Source organism: Pempheris klunzingeri, chromosome 1 (genome assembly GCF_042242105.1).
Source record: "Pempheris klunzingeri isolate RE-2024b chromosome 1, fPemKlu1.hap1, whole genome shotgun sequence".
Lineage (NCBI taxonomy): Eukaryota > Metazoa > Chordata > Actinopteri > Acropomatiformes > Pempheridae > Pempheris > Pempheris klunzingeri.
Window position 1 is genome coordinate 16,336,250 of NC_092012.1, and position 24,861 is coordinate 16,361,110.

Below are 24,861 nucleotides of genomic sequence, written 5' to 3' on the forward strand. Positions count from 1 at the left end.
TGAGCCAGAGGAGGGTTTGTCTAATGCCCACTTCCCCCTTGAGATGTAGGCTGCATCTGCACTTTGACAAGCATAGCTATGAGAGGCTGGAGAACAATAAGAGCACTGACAAATGTGATTTTAAACCCTAGTTTTCCTTCACTCTCTTTTCTGGAAACTTTTGACTCTCTAAAATCTAAGAGTGATCAAAAATAGTGTGGCTGAACAGTGTGTTGGTGCATGGCCTTCATTGGGGTTTTTGATGAAGGAAATATGCAAAGCATCTGGGTTCAATCAAGCTCACACTCTTCCATTACATTTGCTTGTGTTGCTAATTTATCTATGTTTCCGATCTGTTTTCTTTTCTTTTCATTCAAACAGCTATTTAACACCAGTATTTTACACCAGACACATCTGGAAACATCTGAGCACCATCGTTTCATTAACACTTAAACCCAAATCTACTACGGCACTTTTCCTATTTTCATTCCAAATGAAAAATCTTGCATTATAACCACGCAATCTAAATATGGAGAAACTTGAGATACTCTGCACTAGAGATTATAATGTACCTTTGTCTGGAAGAAGTTCACAATGAATTTTGTACATTGATTTGAGCCAAAAAGTTAATCTACAGGCTAGTACAGGAAAGCAAATCCAGCTGATTTGATCTGGTGTAAATTAGTGCAAAGAAAAAGGAATCCACATCTGCTCATCACATTTCCAGTTCCAGTGCAACAGTTCTGTCTCTCTCTCTTTTTCTGAAGCATAATCATCCAGGTAACCTGCCTGCCATGTGCAACAGGAGGCGATGCATTATACAGTCAAATAACCTTAATGGACTTTGACAATAATGAACTTTTCCAGGTTATTTACAGGATAGGATGTCTGCAGGCCTTTCCAGCTCAGGGCTCTCAGCGCTCTTCTGGTGTCTATTATGGTGGAAGGATGCCAAAGCCAGCCTATATCCTGGTAAATGGAGTCCACCGTAGCACACTCTACAGATGGGGACTTTGTTTTGGTTATCTATCATTTGGGGTGAATCTAAACACTCATTTCGGGTACTGCTTTTCACTTTGGCGATGGAAAATGCAGGCCAGGATGAGGGGAATCATTAATTGGAGAGGGACTATTTATTCTTTCTTAATTCAAAAAGTGTAGAATAGCAGTCTGAGTCTCTTTGGTGAGAGGACTGATGCAATATTTTTACTCCTTACTTTACTTACTTTACAGCGTTTGTTTTTACAAATCACAGTCAGGCCAAACACATAATAAACCACTGAACTTAACATCATGGCTTTCAAAAGCGGCAAAATGACAATGAAAGAGAATAAGCACCTAATGTATATTTCAGACAAAGGCAAAAAAAACTGCACAAAGTAAAGTTTTCCATCAATTCTTTCCAAAGAAATGCCTCGCTGAACTTCTGTGGTCTATGTTTCTTTACACTCACACCCGCCTTGGAAAAATCAGACTTTAATTAACAGACTATTAAAAGTGACTCTAGGAGGAAATGAAAAAGCCTCTGTTGTGCCTCAGCTCACTCCCAGGTGAGTGAGACAGGAACTCACATGAGCCTCTGCTGTTGGCGGCTATGAAAAATTAGCCCCGGGCTTTGGTCCCCACGTGCACCAGAAAGGGCTAATTGAACAAACCAGCCTTGAGTAATGTGCTGTATATTGGTGTAATCCTAGTGATGAATGGATTTTCAACTGTGAGCCAAATTTTGTGCCAATTTCAAAGTATCGCTCTTTTTCTAACCCCAGAAGCGTAATAAGGGTGAATAATTAGTGAAACGATATCCATTTCCTATAATCCCAGATGTATTCATTTTGCAGTCTGCTTTTGTTTCTTACATATGTGAATATCATTGATAAAAATAAACACTGAACGTCTATGGCTCAATTCAATTTTTTAATATCTTAACACTTTAATATAACATCACACACTGTTGTAGTATGATAGCATCCTGTACTGTAAATAGGTCAAGAGGGGTATCTCCCTATGTGAGGCTGTCATAGTCATCCTCATCAGCTGAGTCACAGTCATCCGCCTTCACTCACTGGCAGATAAACGAGGCCTTTTGCAGCCTGGCCTGCGTGTGTGTGTTTGGGGGGAACAGCTGTCCATGGGGCAGGGCAACAGCTGAGGATGAGGGGGGGCATACGTAGAGACAGCTGTCGCCACTCCATTACCGCACATGACACAACTGCCCGCTAAAACAACACACTGGGCTTTCCCTTACTGTCCCCCGTCATTCCCTTTCCATTGCTCTCTCGCCCCTGTCAACACATCTGACAATCCATATTCTTCTTGTTCACGTCTCTTTTTTACTGTACTTACAAACCCAGTACATTACAAGCTGGAGCCTCCTTTAGGTGTTCACAGCACTGTATGGGATGGAAGACGGGCTTACTGATATTTTCAACTCCTTTGCTAATATTAACACAATTCAGGGGGAAGTTAGTCTGTCCATCCTCAAAAATCAAACTGACATAAAAACATAAACTACCAAGCACTTGTCTGGAAAAACGGGATTATGTAACAATAAATCTACTGAAATTGTTTCTTATTACAAAGTAGGGTGAGTACCACGAGCCACTGGTATAAGCCATAAAAACTTCTAACAGACAACAGTTCTGCAAAAAAAATATTGAAAAGCTTTTCAGAAATGTAATTTAAGACCCACTTCAAACATTTTCATTACAAGATTTTCAAACTCCTAATCCACAGCCCCAGTCTTTTTCATTCCAGGGCTTGTCATTAAAACTTAATTTCCAACACTTAAAAATAAAGTTCAGCCTACATGAAAATGTAAGTGTTGTTCACAAAGTCTAAGTTGTCAGCTAGATCTAAATTTATGATCGTGAACAAAGACCCTCCTAAAAAGCTAAGAGCCACAACTGGTCTGTGATGTCACCGGGACTCTATGTGGAGCAGCTCCGTCAGCCACAAAAATAAAACCCAATGTTGTGGACACTGGGCCAGCAAGACAGCGGCTGTTCTGAGATGCAGGTGTTTCGTTAAGGTCTGAATAAACCTGCAACACTGATTTCATGCTACTCGCATCAGTTCTTGTTCTCAGGAACTGCAGATAGAAACTAGCTAGTAGTTAATCTGGTACACGGCGGCTCTTCTCTTTGCTTGAGATTAATGTTTGTTGTACATTGTCCAATTATGTTTTTTGTAACACTTGTCATGACTGTTGTTTCCATGGTTGCGCAGAGTTATCCCAGGCTGAACTGAGCTTTCTTTTAGAGTGGATTAATGTAAAAATGGCATTAACTGCCCCGGCATAGATAAGCATGGAGAATGATGAGAGCTCCTTCACGACTAAAAGGGGTATTAAATTAAGTTAAAGGAAACTTCACACTTCATTCTGCTTAGGCTTTAATTAATTTAACTAATGTACTACATAGTAAAAAGTCATTAAATTAATTAAAGTCATATTCATGGAAGTCTCTTAATTAGCTTGGCTATTCCAGGTCGAGGCCTAATTCTAACACAATCTGATGTGTGTCAGTCACAGGCTCTTTGACAATAGAAAGCCTACATAAAGTAGTTTCAGTGAAGCACATATTCTGGTATACAGTTAATATCTGGTGTAGGCGTACACAAGATGTGTATGAGATTAAAATCCAAAGCTGGTGCTCTACCTGGCCTTCCAGACGGGGTGCCGGCAGCAGTCACCACGGTCCCTGCTGAGGCAGCACCCGCTGTGGCTGTCAGAGGTGAAGGAGAACCCACAGGTGTCGACGGGTTGGATGGAAAACTACTGCTTGTGTGATCAGGTGAGTAAATCTGTAAGAAAAGTAAGAGCCACCATTAATGCACCATCAGCAACACAAAATAAAAATAAAATATATGTTGCTTGTCACAGCTGTTACCATCTTCAAGCCAAAATGTATCATCAATTATGGGGATTTTACTGCTGGGACGTCATAAAAATGCTCAGCGCTCATGTGTGGGGGTTCAACAGTCCACAGTGAACCATAAACCATTTGATTTGATTTGGCCTTTAATGCCTTGACGCCTCTGTAAGTCAGTGTGGGTGAACACCAAGAGACAAATACTGTACATCTGAAGGGCACCTGTAATTCTAATTAATCAAGGTTGTTGAATTAGGCCATGTGAATCTAAATTTTTAAAAACTGGATGTTTTTCCCCTGTTTTACACGCAATAATCTTTTTCATTTTCAATAATGGTTTTTCATAAGTATTATAAGACCAACTTGCACCATAGTGACACTTTTCTTGGCAAAATAAAATATCTATGGTTGGTTCCATCTCTTGTGTTTGTGTAATTTTGCTTACAAAAAGCCAGGATTCAAATAGACATATCTTAATGATTAAATGAGCAAAAAAAGGTGAATTAAGGTCACTTTTTGAGGACAACATGCAGTTAACTGGCTCCTATATCCTACTAGTTACTTATCTTACAGGGGAAAGGTTCGTTTTTCACTTTTACAGAAAGTTACTCCACTTATTATTCCTCTGTTGCTTCAAAAAGTGCAAACACCCAACCTGGAAACCCCGTTAAGCCAACAATAGTAAATCTCAAGGGCTGCATTTCAGCCTGCACCAGATATTGTATTGTGAACCATATATCAAAATCTGGTGTGATTCAACCGTTGTTTATTTTTGCATTTTTCATAAAGAGGACAACTAGGGCAAATGCTTTGGTTTTCTACATAACGCCACAAATGAAGTTACTTCAGTTTTACTTCTACAATACAAAGACAAATTGAAGTAACTATATTGTGTCAATGCATCATCTGCTGCTAGGTTACACCCAGGTCACTGAGTTTTAGGATGACATGTCAATCACAAGGGAATGAGGAGATTACCTCTTCAGAACTTCCACAGGGATTTCGTTGTTTAAACAAATGCTGGATTAAAGCACAAACACATCCCTGATTTTTTTCCTGTAATGAAAGGATATTGTGCCATAATGGACCATGTCTGAGAGAACTCAGGGTATTACTGGTGGATCCTGACTAATTGGCAGAGAAAAAAACAAAAAAACAAAACAAAACCAAAAAAAAAAACAGCAGATCGACAGATTTCTCCTCTGAGTTGAGATCAAATTGAGCTTGCAGGAAACCGTTTGACTTCTGGGATGATAGAATGCACTCATTATTAATAATCTCCTTATTCAATCTTGATCTCTGGGCTTTAGTTTTTCAATCAACTTGGAGTATCAGGATAGAGGTTTCACTGAAGTGTGTCACAGTGTGGAGGAGGAGGGATGGACTGTTGTCTATAAAGGGAGGAAGGGCTATTTATGCTTTTCTACACTCAGTGTAGAGCACAGTGTTTCTCTCAGCTCAGCATTTTCAGACATGAAATTCAGTCAAAAACTAAGCAGGATTAATATTGTGGTCACCACTGTGTCTGAAACCAATAAGACTCAGAACAAATTTCCAAATATTTCTTACTTTCTCAAAAGCCAGCCGTTTATAACCGTGACTTCTGACCCGACAATGTATGACTTTCTATTCTTTCCACTCACTGGCGACTAAGGCCGCATTTAAAGTGAAACACGGCTCATTTTACTGGAATAAATGAAGCTCCGCCTCATCATCAGTTACGCTCCCCCAGGCGGCATGGGGCCAATAAGCACGGCCAATTTAAAAGGGCGGAGAACAAAAGCTCTACAAAGGGCGGCCCGTGGAGTTGAGCCACAGCAGTTATAAACTCCCCTGTGTCCCCTGCTTCATCCATCCACCCACCCCCACCCCAGTCCAACCGTGTCCATTTCACTCCAGCTTTGTCATGCTAATAGAATTGAGTCTGCAAATATAAAGGACTTAATTTGTTATTACCATCCCTAAACTCTCATATTTTTTACACTTTTTTTCTTTACACTGGTAAGAAATATTCCTTCTAAAAGTACAGCTTGTGTTAGAGTGTGTAGAATCAACTTTTTTAAAATCGGATACCAATATGTCACATCTGCCTATTCAATAAATATTTAGGGTCAAGGTTAAATGTTAAACCAAAGGATTATTTCTCTTAAATTTCTAATTCAATGGGCAAAGTCCCCTCTTAGGTGAGAATTGAAGACAAGTCTTGTGTCCCAATAAGACAATGAGTAGCATATTGTTAAATACAGTTTCTCTTATACTGCAGCTATGATATGATGGAGGTTTAGGCCATTGTTACACAGAATGGAGACTGAATCTAACTAACACCAAAAGTCTGACGTAAGCTGATGTGTGTACATATTTTTTTCTCGAGCTGCAGCAAATTAAACACTTACTTTGATACATTACAGGATGTCATAGATATCCAGGGCCGGTTTACCAAAGTGAAGTGTAATCCACTGGCTTTAGGAGTATTTTCAATGTACAATTCCCTTTCTTGAATACTCTTAGTTTAAGCCCACAATTATCCAGGCTTAGGCCAAAAACAACTACAAACATGTCCTCTGGGGTTTTTTAATCAGCAGTCAGTATAGCACTTAATTCCCTGCATGATTACTGAGTTCACCTTCTTTATAGACAGAAACTGACCATTATTCTATATTGCAGAGAAAATCAAAAATGATTTCAGAGTATGGGTGCAGAGACATCAGACGCACCCTGAGAGGAGGTCAGACTTGAGGGGATATGCAGTGACTTCTGTATAGTTGACAGCAAATGCTAAAGCCAGATGTAACATGTAAACACCTGATCCAGGCATGTTGGTACAAATTGGCTAAGATGTTCAGAAATCAAGACGCAGCTGCACACAGATGCTCAGAAACTTGGGTAGTGTTAGAATCATGTACACAGGGATATAAATAACTAGGCGTCTAATGTTTCATGTGAATATCAAATCCGGAACAACATCAAAACCAGGATATGAACACATGGAAACACACTCATTGATATATATGTATATAGTAGGTGACAACTCCGTTTTAAATCCTTATCTTAAATTTACTTGTATCAGGGGTGCATGGTAAAATAAAGTGAAGTCCAAGTGAGATGTGGGGCTGTATCTTACCGAGGCTAAAGCCTTGCCCAGTGCATCTCCAGTCTGCGAGGTTCCAGTGGCGTTCCCCCGATTTGCAGGAGCTAAGAAAACACAGAGGGAGGCTTTGTAACAGCAAACTCAGACAAATGAAAAGTGGTCACGCTACACAATGCAGCTGTCCAACTTCCTTACTCACTACTTTTATAGAATGAATGTTCAGCGATGATTACAGCGGGGCCACTGAATCAGTCATTCTGAGCAGGTAGCTGAACTGTTAACACAAGAACATACCCATGACTCCATCGGCTGCGTTGGCGGACGGAGTGTGTGCTGCGGTGACGAATGGTGAAGTGCTGGTATTGCTTCGGTGGAAGCTGGACATGGGAGGAAGACTGGCATTGATGTCTGGAGAGACTGAGTGTGCGGGGTAATTCTGGAAGTTAAAAACAAACAAACAGAAAAGCTCCATTTTTAGTCACAAATGTGTACGTGAGTGAGAAAGAAAGAGCTTATTTACTCTTTGTATTCTATATTCTCTTTTGACATCTCCCAGGCTGTGATGAAGCAAAAGTTACTGGGGGGAGGGATAGAGATAAAGAGAGGGCAGGCAGCATCTGCAGGCTCCCTGTGATGCCCGGCCAGCTGAAGCAGGCAGACGGACAAGACCAGATCAAACACTGACACAAAGAGGGTCAGCAGTGTCTTCACTGATAATAACCAGACGACAACTTAACTTACACACCCACTCCAACTGCGCTGAGCTGGTGGAGGGCTGAAAAAGAACTTCTGTGCTATATGTGCTTAAAAATACACGTTATCCCCTTTTCATAAGCTGAGGTATCACCAGCTGAGCGGTGCTGCTTACCAGACGGTCGTGTGAGTGCAGGCTGCTGTAGTTTCCTGACTGTGGCATGTGAGATGAAGATCCAGCCAGCATTCCCCCATAGCTGGGCTGACTGATCCCATTGGATGAGTTCCAGGGGTCAGATGAACTGTGGGTACCATCTAAAAGGTAATAAACAAATCATTTCAGCCTATTATTGTATACAACATGGACATTCGTTTTGATGCAGTGCCAGACATCAGCTAACCCCAAACCCATTAAAACTTGGGGTCATCCAAGGAGTGTTTTTTTTTTTTTTTTTTTTTTGCTCTTGGGACTGAAACATGATGCTTGTCCTGAACACAGCTGAGATAACATAAATCTAAAACCAACCAAGAAGTCTGCTTTTCTGTCTAGAAGTAAACAGCGACCACAGGCTTGATATTACTAAATTCCGTTAAAGAAAACGTAATATGCCTGGCATCAAAATATCAGTATTGAAAGTAGATCGGTGCAATATTCTTGCCTTCTGTGTGGCATGTATGTGATAACTGCCACAAATGACGAAATGATGATGAATGGACAAATTTTGTTCTTGAACCAAAAACAAGTCAAACGTAAAACACTATTTTAAAGGCTGAATTTTATCTAGTCAGTGACGTAACAGTACATTAAGGATAAAATATGATGTTCAACTGCAGCACAGGATATTTCTTTGGGTAAATGAATACAATTTCTTTGTAGTTAACATGGGAACTTGCTTTTGAACGTACCAAAGAAAGTGCTTGCAAACATACTGCTGGAGGGTTTAGGAGACGAGTAAGATGGTGAATCTCTGTTGAAGTCCTCTGAGTTTGGAGACGGTGCGTACACCTGCAGTGAGAACATAAATGTTATTAGTACGATAGCCTCAGGCCCACCATACAGTAAAGCATTGTGCAGTCAGTCCCACTGATTATTGTGTAGAATACACACTCATGGCTGTCACACGTGGTATCCTCAAGTATGACGGCGATGAATCCTTTAAAAAACTGTCCGCTTTCTTATCTCCATTCCAACACAAATGCGAAGCACAATCACAATTAAGAATTTGCGTATATGAAAGTATGTGATCTCACACGCACAAGTAAGAACACATGTACTGCAGCAGATATGGCCGGAAAACCACTAACGCGCACATACTTTAATGACTAGCAAGCAATCAAGCTCATGAAGGGAGGAGTGGATTATCAGGGGTATTTGCATTTCAGATCAACTCAACCTCTAATGGAAGTATAATGATACCAGCTTACATGCATAGACTAAATGCCTGGCAAATTACAGCATTCCCAGAGAGGCAGAAATCAAATAAGTGGTACAAAAAGAGCCTGTTTTGCTTTATTTATATTTGTACCTGTAAGCTGGTGGTGGTGGTGGAGTGAAAGGAGAGGCACAATGGGCATGCTGTTGTACAGCTGTGTGTGTGCCAAGCAAGGCGGGAGGATCAAAGAGACTGGAGGCCAAACACCAGTGATGTGGTCTCTGACTTCATCCACTCCAGATGGAGGGAGAGAGGGTGAGGGAGAAGGACGAGGGAGGGAAGAAGGGGGAGAAGGTTTGAACAAATTCTCCCTCCCACAGACAGGGCTGGATGACCCCTCCGTCGTGTAACACTAATCAGAGCCAGAGCTGTCAGCTAGATTCCACCTGCACATTTCCAGCCCGTGTCCCATTCTTTGCCAGATAAATTCCTCTTTTAATGGCCTCGCATCGCACTCAGATGTTGGCATCGAGACAGCTCACTCCTTAAGGCTCGTTTCTGACGCCTGCGGATGTGATGACAGCTACAAAAGTTGTTTACTTGCTTAAGTTGTTTTATGACAAAGCACTGATGGGAAATATGCCACACAACCACAGTATATAAATTAAATCACTTGCTCACACACACGTGGACATAATATCAATTCAGAAGGCAGCTTAAGAGGAACTCAGTGCTGTTGGGCTTTGCTGAGTGAGTAGGACTCCAGCGTGTTGTTGTCTGGGTGTGTAATTAAAGTGCTGAGGGAGGGGTGGAGCTCTCATGGGTCTTCTGGCTTACACATGTGACCAGGGTTGATAGTAGTTCCATGGAGATCTCAGGTTAGCCTCACACAGGAGCCCAGGCTTTTGTCTTTTGCCTCTGTCAGACGCTCAATGGGCAGCATATGGCGGTGGATAATGCTAATTGTCCTTTTTACCCTGGGCTAACCAGTCAAAGCATTAATAAACCATCCCAAACACTGGGTGCCTCATTCCGCCAGCCTATGGAAGAGAGGGCCCGCCTGGGTTTCCTTTTACAAGGCCATTAATTAAAAGCCGTCACTCACAGGGATCAGCACACAAACACAGACCTACACCAGTCATTTGAGCATCAGCGGGTATTTTTTATTAAAAAAATAAAATCCCCTCTGTATCCAATCTTTCACCGGTGTTCACATATCATCATCTAAGACTCAATAGGATAACAACGATCCTTGTGTTACACAACACAAATACACAAGACTAAAATCTACTGTAACAATCAACGCCAAGGCTGCATTCAGGTTTCATCTATTTACTGCTTTTGCTGCTCAATCAGGGAAGAAAACTGCAGAAGAATCTATGTGAGATTAAATAACAGAGACAAACCAAGTACAAGAACAATAAGAATTGATGTCTTCTCTCCAGAGCAATGGCCTGACAGCTATAACTATTACTAACTAGAAACATCATGATAATTTTACCTCCTGATGAGTGGCTGATAAGCTATGAGGACTTAATATGTGAGGTAGTGATGGTAGAAACAGTTTGAGCTGTTGGTGAATAACGCCATGCTTCAGATGGTAGACACAATATTGAGTTATTGGTTTAGTTCTGCCTTTCAACAGCACTCTGCCTCAACTGAGGAGTGACTATATCCTGCACACCCTCCTCTGTGTCTCCAAGCCTGTGGTAACTGCCTTTGAACCTCATGCCACAACGAACAAAATATCAAATGTTAAAAGACAAGCTGCCAACTTAAACTACAGATGCAACATGAAAACAGAAAAGTAAAGACAAAAAAGAAAAAACAAACAAAAAAAAAAAGTCAGGCTAATGGCCAAGAAGTTAAACGAAAAGAGTTCATCCACACTCTTAATGGCGTGTCCTGTTTTTGTGCAGTATGTCATTATTTGGAATTGAACCATATCTCTGGGGCATTTTGTTTCAAGTCCAAATCTTACACACTCACAAGGCTTAGTGTGCACGACAGACACAATGCCTCCTCAAACTGCAGCTCAGCTCAGCCTGTTTGGAGGGGCGTTGTTCAACATTTGTGCGTGATACCTGCCAATGTTTTCTGGAAAATGAAAGGTTCACTATTTTCATGCATAGAAATGCAAGAGACTTGATAGATGAAGTTAGTTTGACATCAGGAATGTTTTGAGCGAGATGCGGACGCTGCCAATGCTTCAAGTTTGACAGGAACATTTCACACTTATTTGGTCGAATTTTAAAAAAACTTCCTTCGTAAAACTCTTGCTGTGCTGGGGCACCTTACATTACCGTATGAAGCACGTCTTCAATTTACTCATGTGGAACTAGAATACAGCGAATAAATCATCTCACACATTAACAAATAAATACATTAGAGTTATACAATAAGTGAACAAGTAAATTTCAGTGGGAGAACAGTTCACACGCACAGATAGAATAGAATAGAATAGAATAGAATAGAATATTATCTGTAATCTGCCATCAATCCCATCGGCCACCATGCAATAACTTACTAACTAAAGTCAAATCATTTAAATATGCAATTTGGATACACAACTATATTTGTCGTATAACAGAAACAAGTAACTGCAGATCCAGTATGTTTGGTTTTCTTGTTCTTTAGCAAAGCAGTAACATCTTTTATCCAAGTGCACATTCTGACAGCAGAGCAGCCTTTAGGGAGTCAGGTTCTCTAAAAATAAAAGCAACCACATCGCAGAATAGAACCCTCCAGCCGTTAATACCACAAAAATTTGGTTTTGGCATGAGTGCAACCTCATTAACTACTCACAACATGTGCAATGTATACATACAATATATGATAGGTCAACAGACACACAGACGCGCACACACACAGGGCACCACACTACCCCCTCTCCGACTTTGTGTTGCACATGCACACAGCATGCATGCTTCAGTGCATGTGCAACACATGAGCGCATTTGGGGGATGTAAGGATTAGCTTCTGGCGATGAGTGTTAACCTCCACAAAGCATGCATAACCTGTTGCACTCCAAAACAACAACAACAGGCATGTCCCACCTTGAAGAGCACACGGTGTCTCAGTGTCGTGCATTTTTACTATTTTCAGATCTAATTTTATGACATTTCACTTGTGGAGAGGAAGCTTTCTGTGAAGCAAAACAAGGAAAAAATGTCTAACAATCACTGCAGGGCTTTCACTTCAATTTTTTCTTTTTCACTAATGGGCAACAGAAGAAAGATCAGTGAGTTGCTCCATCTGTATTGGTTCCGTGCCACCAGCTCACAAGCCAATGGCCCACTGTGAATTCTCCCAGTGCTCCAGATGGTGAGCCTGCTAAGCAAATCTGCATTATAACAAATTAATGTGGATCAAGTTGATGCGAGAAATGAGCACCATCTTTCTTTTTCCTTGCAAGGAGAACAGAGAAAAAAAGTTGGTGCTGGTTATTTAACAAGTGCTTTTGATCATAAAGTTTGCCCGTTCTGTTCACATGCTATCAATTTTCTCCCCATCACCAACTGTAACACAAGCCTGTTAATACTTAATATGAAAAAGATCAAAGTCGTCTTTTGTGCAGCGGGAACAAAGAGGAAATGCTGCAACGGGTTATGAGGAAAGTTGAAACACAATCTTGAGTAAGGTGACCTTTTCAATACAGTATCATAAAAAGGCTAACCTCTTTAATTTTCCTTCACGTGCCCTTTATGTAATAGCTAAAATAGCGCAGGCAATGACAGGTGGAAATCTGCCTGTGTAATTTGCTTATGACAGGATCATTACTTAAGGATTACTGAAATGCACTACAGAGCTCATTCAGCCATTGTCAGAACGATGTCCTTGAGCAGATTCATAAGCCCACTGGATTGGTTTTTACAATAACATTCACCATAAAAAACAGGAGGATTTATTTCAAAGGGCTGCATTCTAAAAACTCTCAACACAAGCACGGCCCATCTTTACATCAATAACTTTACTCCAAACAGTAAAAACTCCATCAAGTCCCAAGTGCATCAAAAACACACAGATACATGCACAGATACATTCACACACACACACACACACACACACACACACACACACACACACACACACACACACACACACACACACACACACACACACACACACACACACACACACACACACACACACACACACACACACACAATAAAAGTCCTTACACACTTAACGTTTTCAGAGTTACAAAAATCAAAGAGGTCATTACAGAGAAGTTCAGAAATCACATTAGGCTCCCTGTGGTGTCAAGAATGCCAATGTGATTAAAAACAGATGGAATAACAGCAACACTGGTGCTTGGAGCTCAATCTACAAACAGGAAAGTCTAACCTCAACAGGCAGCCTCTTTGCCTTAATCATTCCCAGACTCCCACTTGTTATTATTTCAACCCAGTCTCGGTGCTGAAGCAACCAGCCAGTACAAATAAATTCAAGCCTGCAAAAAACTTTTTCTGCCACATCATTTCATTCTGTGTGTGAGAAAAAGTTTTCATGCTTTTTCTATGTCTCGCATAGAATATTTACTTGTTTGTACACAACTGGCGCATAAAGTGGCATAAAAGTGGGCTACGATAAGTTTCAAATACAGTTGAAAAGACACTTGAATTGTGTTATTAAATTGTACTGTCACAGCTTTAACTGATGTAATGGAAAATCAGAGAGACGAGCCTTGGGCACATGCATTGACACGCACGCACGCACCCTCACACACACACACGTACACACACACACACACACACACATATGCACACACACATAGAGGAACACAGCGCTTTTATATCAAAATAAATAAAATTATAGACACAAGGACGCTCAGATGGACAAGCAGACTGAGACCACCAGTCAGATACACACTTACTCACACACACTTCTTCCAGCTCTTCTCTGTCTAACATATACACATTCCCAAAGACACTACTCACCGATTTCCCGTTGTAGTAATACATTAAAGAGTTACTGCCCATTCCAGGGACAGGGTAAGCGCAATACATTATAGCTTCAACAATTTAAGTGATAAAGGTATACTACAGCAGCACACTGGCTTTCTCTCTAGACATACATCCAAACCGTTCAAAAGGGACTAATAATTCTTCCAGTACTGGCCTCCACACACGACCCACTCAGAGGAAACTTATGCAAAGCAGGATTGTACCATTCCACACAGAGCGAAGGGTTGGCTGTGAGAAGGGAGTGGCTCATGTGGTACATCCCTCTCTTAAGCCTCTAAGTGCTGAGGCAAAGAGGAAAAAGACGAGGGGGAGGGGAGGCGATGGGGAGGTGGGTATAGAAAAGATAAAGGGAAGGGGCGGACCAGAAAACAAATGTGTGAGCGGATTTAGAAACAGAGAAAAAGAAATTTAATTCAAGGCATAAAAAAATGCAGATTTTCTGCAGGGGAGCCCCAACAAACTGGAACTAAAATGATTCAATTCTAAGCAGGATTTAGTTAATATGTGTAATTAAAAGGTGACCAAATGGGTGTGTAAATAAGTGAGCCTGTTCTCCTCCACACATTTTAATCCCAAGTGTCTAATCTTTTTTGTTTTTGTGATAATTAAATGAGTCTACAGGCAGTGAGGTGAAATATGGCTTTTGGAAGAACACAACCATCTGGCAACACATTTTACCTGTTCCCACCCATGGCTCGCACACCAATTAGGAGTCATTAGTGGAAGAAAGTGAAGGCTTAACTATAACTGTTCAAATCCATGGATTAAAAAAAAAAGATAGACAAACGGTATATTCATGAAATGTGAGATATGAGAGTTTTGGTGCTGGCAGAATGCGACCTTTAGTTGAGAAGTGGCTGTAAACACAGAGTTGTAAAGCATGCAACAGCTGCAAAGGGGCTGGCTTGTGACGTTGGAACATGAAAATAATGCTCCATTTCCTAAACCCTGGGGGCCTCAGACGGGGGGTTGGGGGGGGGGACACTGGTGTGAGGGGGGCAAAACATCTACAGCCATTTTACCACGGTTTACTGTCACTGCCAGCCACACAGCTCCCTATTACCTTTATCATGTGGGAGGAGGGGAGAAGAAAGGAAGGGGGGAAAGGATAGATACCATATTCCAATGAGAGCGTGGTCTGTACAGTCTGACTGGAGCCTTTCATGTCTACCACTCGAAGCTTCCTGGACTAAAGACAGGCCTGTAGACTCATTGAGAACATCATTGTTATAGAAAGATGAAAGCTTCCACTTCCCTAAGAAAACTAGGCCTTTATTATGCTTTTCCTTTTAGTACTGTTATTGTTTATCCCCCTTTCTTCTCTAGGGCTCTTTTAAACTCGTCCAAAACACTGGCTCTACGTGCGGTTAGCGCTTTATATCTGGCGCTGTTTCAAGTTGATGCTTTAAGGAAAATGGTAATGGTAGCAGTGTTTGAAGGGGACTAAAACAAGTCCAGACATACAGCACAGTGTTTGCGAGGAAAACACATGAAAGCGGGAAGAAATGGACGTTAATTCAGGAAATCACGCACTGACTCAGGACGCTGCCAGCTCATTTCTTTTAATACTGACTCTGCAGAAGACACACTGATGATGTCTATGCATTTCAAGGAGTGGAGGGTTTATTTAATTAAACTTAATGAGTCAATGATCATAAGACAGGTCGCAGACTTGTGGAAAAAACGGCCCAGTCTAGTACAGAGGTTGAGAGATGAGGGGGGTGGGGGGGTGAGAGAAGAACCCTGAGGCAAAGATGGAGAGTGAGGTGAAAGGGACCAGTAAAAACAATGGGAAGTTAGTGATTGTAGTTTGGTCCACTGATTTGTCCTGTTCACCAACACAGTCAGCAGTTGGAGCAGCAGCTGTTGCTCTGACACACATCTCATGGAGGCAGTTAAGGTACTGTAAAACCTTTAGCACCTGACTGCCACCATTTGCATACATTGTCACGCTCCACAGTCATAATTCAATCAAATCTGACCACACAAATATTATACACGTCTTTAGATTCAGTGACTTTAACTTTCCAAGGACATTATTATCTAATTTGATATCTACAGCAACTAAAACGTCCATAAATCCCCTTAGGAATCTAATGAAAAAGACACTCCTTATAACGCCAGAATTTGCCTGACAATCATCTGGTTTTTAGGTTTTCTTCAGTATCAAAATAATACCATGATAGCTGTCAGGATATCCATGAGTCCATTGCAAACAGGAACTCTTAATAGCTAACTTGGCATACTTTTATTAATGGCAATTTGCCCACATAAACAAATACAGGCTAAAACAAGGGGCTAAAGTTGTAGTACGTAGTGTAACAAACTGAACCCATGGAAACATTATATTTACTCCTTACATCCAAGTATTTCCAAGACTTAAAGCACAGTTTTTTGCCCAAAAAGAAGCAAGATAAAGAATAATAATAGGAGGAACAAAAACGATTAATATAAACATTTTTACTGTTGCATAAAATGAATATATCACGATATGATTGACAACTATGGCTCAGAATGTCCCATAAGCATGCTTCTTATATTCCTGGGATAATGACACTATCCTCTATCCATTCAAATAGATATTTGCTAGTCGTTGACAGCCTGCGGACGTAGTGACAATTTAAAACTGCACCCAGGCAGTGCATGGGCCCACAGAGTCAGACTTTGAAAGCCTGGTCTGGGAAATAAGGGCTCAGCTCCACCCAACTGTTCACACCACCCTCTCTAAAGACACTCGAGTCATCACAAGGTGCTTTTCTTGGGATTTGTTTGGGTGTTGAAAAACACAGAGCAAATCCACAGGCTGAGGTCACCCCCATCTCACACATGGATTTAGCGATGATGTCATCAGACAGGAAGATTGTTTCCTGTAAGAAGCTCTGGTTCTAATTAGAGACGGCTGACTCGGAGAGTGGGGGTGCACCGGGAATTCAGCCCCCCCACCCTCCCAAACTCCTGGCTGTATGATGAATGGACTGATTTTAAGACAATAATACTTCAGGGTTTCTGCAGGGTTCAAGTTAAACTTTTTTAAAGGCGTTCTTCATAGCCCGGGCAAATTAAATGTAACACCTGCAGCCTAGAATTATTATTGTTCTTTCATCACATTTTTGTCAGATCTACTTAGCAACAATAGCAATGATTTTAAATGATGTAATGAATTAAATTACGGTGACCAGGACCCAGATAAGCAGCAGCAAAGTGATAGTTGGATTAACAATTAATTTACATTACATGGTTATCCTGTTTGCATAACAATGTTGACAGTTTGCCCTCCTCCTTTACTTGTTAATCTAAAATAACAATCAATTTAGGTAATGCGTTAATGAGCTACTGACTCATCAGTATTACAGTTTAATTGTGTTCCAAAAACCATATTACAGTCAGTGCAAATACTCCAAAAACTTACTAATCTGTCTTAAAACTTTTAAAAGCATCACAATAGTCACAATATTTTAAAAAATTTATAGTAATGCTTAAAGTGAAGCTACAAAAGAAAAATGACCAGTATTTCCATCTATTCTGCTAAATGTAAAAAATAATTCTGACTTACTACTCTCCTAAAGGAAAAAGTTTCTTTATTTTTTCACTCATAGATTTCTTTACTTGCAACTGTAACTCAAACCTAAAAGACTATTTGAAAAAGTAATAATAACAGGCCCTTGAAATCAGTTTCTCCACACTCTGAGGACACTCTAAAGTTTGTTTTCTACTCCAGCATGTCAAAATCATTGTGAATATATTGAACTGTACGCCCAGTCTCATGAATTGAACCAGGCTGTGAGCTGACAGTATTGTTAGAATCTTGCTTTACTGTCAGTAAAGTGGGCCTGGATAACTATGACTATTGAGAAGAGCTGAATCCATTCTTGTATAATAAGAATATTGAAGCAAATATTCAATAAACAGTGATTTTGATTTCTTTCTTAATGTTTGCAAGTTCAAGTACGAGCGCAACTGAGCCCGATCAACCATATTTGTTGATTTTGATAACAAAAAGCTCCTAACACAAGATATAAAATTAACAGGATAGGGTGTGGATTGAAGATTTGTGTGCTGCTGCAATCTGCACTAAAATCTGCTGCAGAAACTGAATAACCACAAATGTGTACAAGCAATAACAACTGAATGGAACCAAATGGCCTCATTTTTGTCCCCCAAAAGTATTTTTCAGCATTTATTTCAGACAGTAGAGAGGTGAGAGGAAACAAGGCAGACAGAGATGCAACAAAGCTCCCCAGTCGGACTCTGAATGGGGATGTTGCTGCTCATGGTTGCCCTCTTAACCCCTGAGCTACAGGGGCACACCAGCCTGAGCTATTTGGTTTCTGAGAGCATAAACAAAGTTTGGGGGCAACGCTGTTAATCCCCACTGCGTTATAAAATACCTACAGTACGACATAAATACAACATAAAGGTGTCATTTGATGTTATTAAAACAACAAACTGTGTTCATGAAAAAACTCAGAACAAATAGGTAAGTGGCTTATTAGAAATGTTGAGACAGAAGAAGAAAAGCAGAAGGGAAACGTGTCCGGCCCTGCTGACTGGCACACACTGCATTTTAGACCGACATTAAAGTTGTTGGTACAAAACTCTTGAATGACAGCGGTTGTAGAGAAGTTCAGCTGACTGCTCTTTTGTCTAGACTAGAGATACTGACGTGAGTCCAACCATGCTGCTTTTCTCCCTCCCTTTCTCTGTCCATACTGATGATGCTCCACAGCAGTTACACCTGTAGCTCACAGACACGCTGTGCAACGATGGCCGTGCCGTTACCTACAGCTGTCGAACTCTGATAAAAGGTCTCGATGAGAGAACACTGAGTTTGTTTGGATCAACACGTACATAGTAAGTGAAGTGACCTTTAATGAATCTGAAATTTAGATGAACTTGACTGACTTGAGACTCTGTCAAACACAGCTGTTAAACTTGCTTAAACATCTTCTTTGCTCGCTCCCACTTAAAACTCCACAGCTCTCATAAAGCAGACCCAGCCCGTTAGTTTATCCACCCACAGAGAGAAGGCATTAGGCAGAATAAAAAAAACAAAGAATACTCCGGGATGTAGGGCCAATGTTTGAAATTGCATGTTAAGATTAATAATAGGCTTAAAGTTATGTTTTAACCATCAATCTAATTTCCATGCACATAATTAATTTTAAATGGTTTTATTGCAACCATTCAGCAGTAACGTTATTTCCTAAATGTCATGTAAACAAGAAACACAGGTTTCCTTTGTGCATGAGTTTATACAACGAACCTAAAGTCCTGATTTTTTTTGTATTTGTGGTGCGCAGTTTTACAACACAATGGACAAACATTGGTACAAGATCTCCATGTTGTGGACAATAACGTCCTACATTACAGAACAGATGGTGGTAATCATTAGGCAGCAAAGTTTTACCATTCCTGCCCATTATAATTTTGCTTTGGTGTATACGCTGCATGCGTTTATGTTTTCAATCATGCTTACAAGGCTGCAAGAGGGCTTTGCACAGATTAACAATTGGGCACAGTGGCTTTCAAACAACGGCTATTCAAACTTGCTCTAAAAGAGTGACGGCAGTAAATATATGTAGAAAAGCTACTAACTATTTCCATTTCCAAAGCTAGCAGAAATAAAACTGAAAAAAAAAACAGACTTACCACATTTGTTGGACATCTGTCCTAGACCATTTGCTGGAAAAACTGAAAACCCTGAAACCTAAAAATATAATTTTTCCAGTAGCTCACTTTGTTTAGATTCTCATTCTCAGACAAACAGACTTGTATTGTTATATGCTACAGAATAATTGTGACAATGACAGCAAAACTGTGAAAGAGAGATGTGAAGAAGTTAAGAAAAAATGAAGAGGTTCAGTAGAGGGACAGTGAGGATGTATTTTTTCAATTGTTTAGTTTCAATGATGGGGAGTAACAGTGAAACTATTTTTTGCTTAAACCATTACATCGTTCTGTCCAGCAGAAACACTGCTTTCATGGCCTTTTACAAACTTTTTGAAAATTGTTTATCCCCTGAGCTGATAAATTAGATATTATATTTGAAATGAGGCATTAGGCAAGAGCAAAGCAAGCCAAACAAACAAAGCTACACATCCTTTACTGAGCAGGGTGGTCACCCACTATCATCATTGCATTGGACTGGTGTAATTTATCCCTCTCACACACTACATTACTCATGATCTCTGACCTACACCGGAGTCCTGGAGTTAAGAACCTCAGCAGCAACATGGGCTTCATGAGGTTCAGTGATGTACTTTCCAGGTCACAGCAGCCGGGCTTAGATGGTCTTTAAATAACAAACACTCTACCCTAGTGATTGTTGACAGGCTGTGTTCTTGAGCCTGCCAGCGATCTAAAATCAAGGTTTGCATTAATGCTGCACACTCACGCAAGCCCGACATGAATAATTTACAACAGGCCAGAACCTGAGTAATGACTTTAATCTGTGCATTATTTTCTTACTCTTTGTCCTTTTAACTCCTTGTTCTCCTCGCAGATGAAAGAGGTCAGGCCTCTGGCTTGTTTGCCTGTTCCATTATCTGCAGCCTCTAATGTCAGTGGTAAATTTCAGCAACCCAAACAAAGATAAACACAAAGCCCAGGGTCCCAGAGGTGGCTGCGACTGTTTAGCATCATCCCTGTCAAACCAGGGGTGTCTATCTAATCAGCCATCTGATGAGGCCATCTCGGGGGAGCTCGCCATCCGGGGTCAGGTCACAGCCTAAAAAAGATTGTCCTCTGCCAACAATTCTATCACCTGCAAATAACATGCAGGGCCAGACCTAGCAACTATGACATTTTGGAGTAGAAACATGTAGAATATACATTATACATTTTGTAACACACTGAAGTCTCATTCAGTGTGATATATATCATTCACTGCATCTCTGAGGTTACACAAGCACCTATAACGAAACATCATCTAGCAATGGGATCACACCCGCCTCAACACCAAATTCAAATGTGTACGGTGCACTGGAACATGTGACATGAGAGCTGAGTTTGGCAAAACCAGTGAACTGTGCCAGATTTATTCAATATGCCTAACCATCCTGGCATGGATAGACATCCAAGTAAAGGTTAAATTTAAGTATGTAATGGTCGTTGTTACTGGATGTTTGCACAAAATCCTATGTTAGTATGTGCAGACTATGCGAGATGTATCACGCTAGTTGCTGTTATAATAAAAGGTTGAATGTTTTCTAGATTGCACTGTAATCATCAGTGGACTGGAATGACTGACTGAAACTGGATACAGTGATCTCTGACAAATGTGGGCCAAGGGCGTAAAACCCCTTCCCTCCTTCCCACCTCCCTACTTCTGGATCCCATGCTTGAAACACAACCATCTTCAGTCTCGGGCTCCATTGTGATCTCAGCTACACACTGTTAAGTTTCATGACTGAATCTCGCACGGCTGTGACACTGACATGTTGACAAAATCTGTCCACAGACTCAAATATAAACACCTGCCAAAGTACTAAAAACTGCTGTAGTAGTTTCCGCTACAATCGTTGTCTCTAGGACCACATTTTGCCACGATGACACACACACATATACACGCACAATTCAAAATCATTTACAGCAGCTTTACATGGTGTGTAGTTTCGGTTTCAATGTATTAAAATAAAACAAACTGACTCATTATGGTCTATATTGCAGCCATTATTAGCAAGTGCTGAACTGTGTGAAAGCTTATGTACACTATCTGGGACCTTTCTGCCCCAAAACACACCTGACTCAAACATTTAGTCAGTTTTACAAAGCTGCGAGAAACACAAATCTCAGATGACACTTACACTTGCATTCTGCAGCTTGGTCTCTTATGTGGTACGTTTTTTTCTAACCCTTCATGTCTTTCTGGTTTAGAATTCAGATGTTAACTTTCACCGCTGCTTTAACTACATCTAACTGGCTACAGGAATGAATAAGAATCTGATATGTAGTCATTTCAAGTTATATTAAATGGCTTCTGTCAGACCCTTGCCCCCTGAGAGACCTGATATATTGGCTTAAAAAGTGTTCACAAAAGTTTGCCAAATTACACACCCAGAAAACAGACGGGTACCCAGTGAAGCTGCCACATGATGACAGCAAGCAGTATTGACTTACAGGTCTGGTCTGTCATCGCGCACTGGGCAGGTAGCATGTACTTAGCTTGTCTGGGCTTGTTTGCTTGAATCAGCCGCCTATGGTGTTATATGGATGGGCTCCATGAGAGCAGCCAGATGCAACCATGAAGTTTGACCGGAGAACCTAAAAAATTGACGGAAGGCAGGTGAACGCTGCTGAGAGCAACCCTTAAACAGTACATGTAGTTTCAATGTTAACATGAAGTTACGCTGACACTGGCACAAAAGGTCCAAATGTCATCTGTACAACAAGCATTCTTCCTAAAATTCTTAAACTTTATCTAACTGATTCGCAGTTATCTCTGCTTATTTAGATCAAATTAAGCAGTAGTCTATGTTAACTAATTAGTAATTAGCTAATCAACTTAATAAAACAAGTCCTCTGTATTTGTATTTGGGAAAACACCAACATTAAAATAATTGATATTAATTTTTATACCAGTTTAAATTTGTGAAAAGGCCTCATTGCTAAAAAAAAAATGGTATATACTGATTTATCACAATTCACAGTAGATGCAATTATTAATGTTACAGTATTATACTGAATGACAAATATAAATGCAGATCTTAAATTGATTGCAAAAATTGTAATTTTGAAATGTCAGTTGAAGAAAAATATGTTAAGCACCAATTCACAATGTAATTTATTACATTAACAAATCATACATGATACATAAATATATATATAAAATACAGGCAAGATTTATACAACCAGAGAATTTCAGTCTTTTCTTAAGTATAAAACTAAATAACCCTTCCGCTGGCTTGACTAATGACCCGCAGAACATTGCCTGCTGTTTTAAACAAGTTTGGACTTTATTGTTCACCCAGTGCTTTCCTCTCCTAACCTGCCTTTGCTCATCATGCTTGTGTTTGGAATTGGCTGTACCACAAAATAATGACAGTAGACCAAAGGTGCAGGGCTTTGTCCTAGAGACTCATTGACAACTATATAAAACACTTTTCAGATTTTCTACGATGTGATGGAAAATGTATTTATATTATGTAGCCCTCCCTGTGACGATAAAAAATGCATTTCTTTGTGTTACTACAACATCAAAATAACACAAGGCAAAAATATATAACGTGCATTCTGCTGGGTGGACCTAAAATCTAATTTTGCCCAGAGACTTATAAAAGGCCTGTGGTGAATCTGGCTGTTTACATAGGGCTTTACTGATGCATTTCATCCACAGTCTATTCACCAAGCCCAATTACCATGTCCTGGCCTGCTGCAGTTCAAAGGAAGAAATAAAAAAAAAAAAAAAGGAGATGCTTTCTCAGCAACAGAACATTAGGCCACGGTCGTAGTACAATATTATGATCTCTTGTCTTTGAGCTGTTGGAGACAGATGGACATAGAAAAAGAGAGAGAGAGAATATATATATTGAATGTCATGCACCAGACAGCACTGCAAGGAACATTTCTAGGTCTTAAGATTCAGAGCCTAGAGCAGACTTCCTTTCTTACAGCTCACACAGTAGAAATCTCTCAGAAACAAGGGTGTCTGAGTGATCTGTCAAAAGCAAATGTCAATCTATTTTGTCATCCACACTCAGGGTTCTCGCTTGCAAAAGTCCCTGAGGGGAGCCAAATCTCAGCCCACCACTTGCTTTCTCTCATCCTGCAGCCATATCGTCACCAAAGCCAGAGAGGAAGTGTCACATCAAGCCGCTGTGCCTCCGACAAGGGTTTGTAGGGGAAAAAAAAACAACACTATTTACACAAACAAACTGACATGTGCGCACACACACACACACACACGCGCACACACACACACAGTGCCCTTGCAGCTAACCATAAATATCCTACAAGATGCAACTTTCCCCCACAAGCCGCAAAACCCTCTCCCCCTCTCTGTCTTCGGTCCTCTTGTCAGACAGGTGCCCACGCAGCTGCCCATCAGCATCCCTCAGCGTAGCAGCCTGTCTGTCCAATGACAACATGCTCTGTCCTTTGCTCTCAGCGCTCAGTTTATACAGTCAAGTAATGCAGGGAGCCAATTATAGCCAAGGATTTTCCCGTAACAAAAATAAAAAGGTAAAGCTTTTGTGCTTCAGCACGTTAAAGATGTTTATCATACAGGGTGGTAAGCGAAATTCCAAAATCTGTGTGTGAATTTTTTTTTTTTTACATGCCACTCCTGCAGTTGGCAAGGCTGGAAAAATAATGGCGGATTTGCTAGGCAATGCATCACACAATTACAACCACATCTGCAGTATCCCATGTCTGCAGACACACATCCAGCAGACCACAGATGAAAGAGTATGTGCTGCAGAGGGAGGAGGGTGTCTGTATATAAGATGAAAAAGCCCTAAAAACATTTAAATGTTTGCAATCACCAGCTGGCCTGTCTAGATAGCCTTCACATCCTGGTGCTCTGCAGTGTCAAAACCTAGATGCACTGAGGAAGTGCTCCTGTAAATATTTTGATTCAGCTCCATCATGTAGTGTACACACACATCATGCTTGGACTTGCAACTTACATTGCCCACCATGCGATTTAAAACTCCTACATTTATTTTTAGACTGAGGAGTGAGAATACAAGCTGGAGGAAAAAGGGGATTTGAGAATGAAATAAATAAATAAGAAAATTCCCAGCAGTAGACATAATGATAGGAAGCCTTTTTTTTTTTTTTAAATCAAGCAGCTATTCAGGTCTCTGGTGAGGCTCTCACGCTTGCTTACACAAGCATAAGCTTTCAGTGGCATCTGCAGCTGCATTCATGCTTTACAGGTACGCTGCAGGCTC

The 24,861-nt window shown here is 40.6% G+C and overlaps 1 protein-coding gene across 1 annotated transcript in view; it reads right to left on the reverse strand.

Moving 5' to 3' along the window:
* The window catches only part of tcf12 (transcription factor 12), a 76,923-nt gene that overhangs the window by 9,907 nt on the left and 42,155 nt on the right, over positions 1-24,861 (reverse strand). The window contains exons 8-12 of the mRNA XM_070846315.1: positions 8,536-8,635; positions 7,805-7,944; positions 7,231-7,372; positions 6,970-7,040; positions 3,636-3,780 (exon numbers count right to left, since the gene is read on the reverse strand). Coding sequence (XP_070702416.1) covers positions 3,636-3,780; positions 6,970-7,040; positions 7,231-7,372; positions 7,805-7,944; positions 8,536-8,635 — 598 coding nt within the window. The remainder of the gene's footprint in view (positions 1-3,635; positions 3,781-6,969; positions 7,041-7,230; positions 7,373-7,804; positions 7,945-8,535; positions 8,636-24,861) is intronic.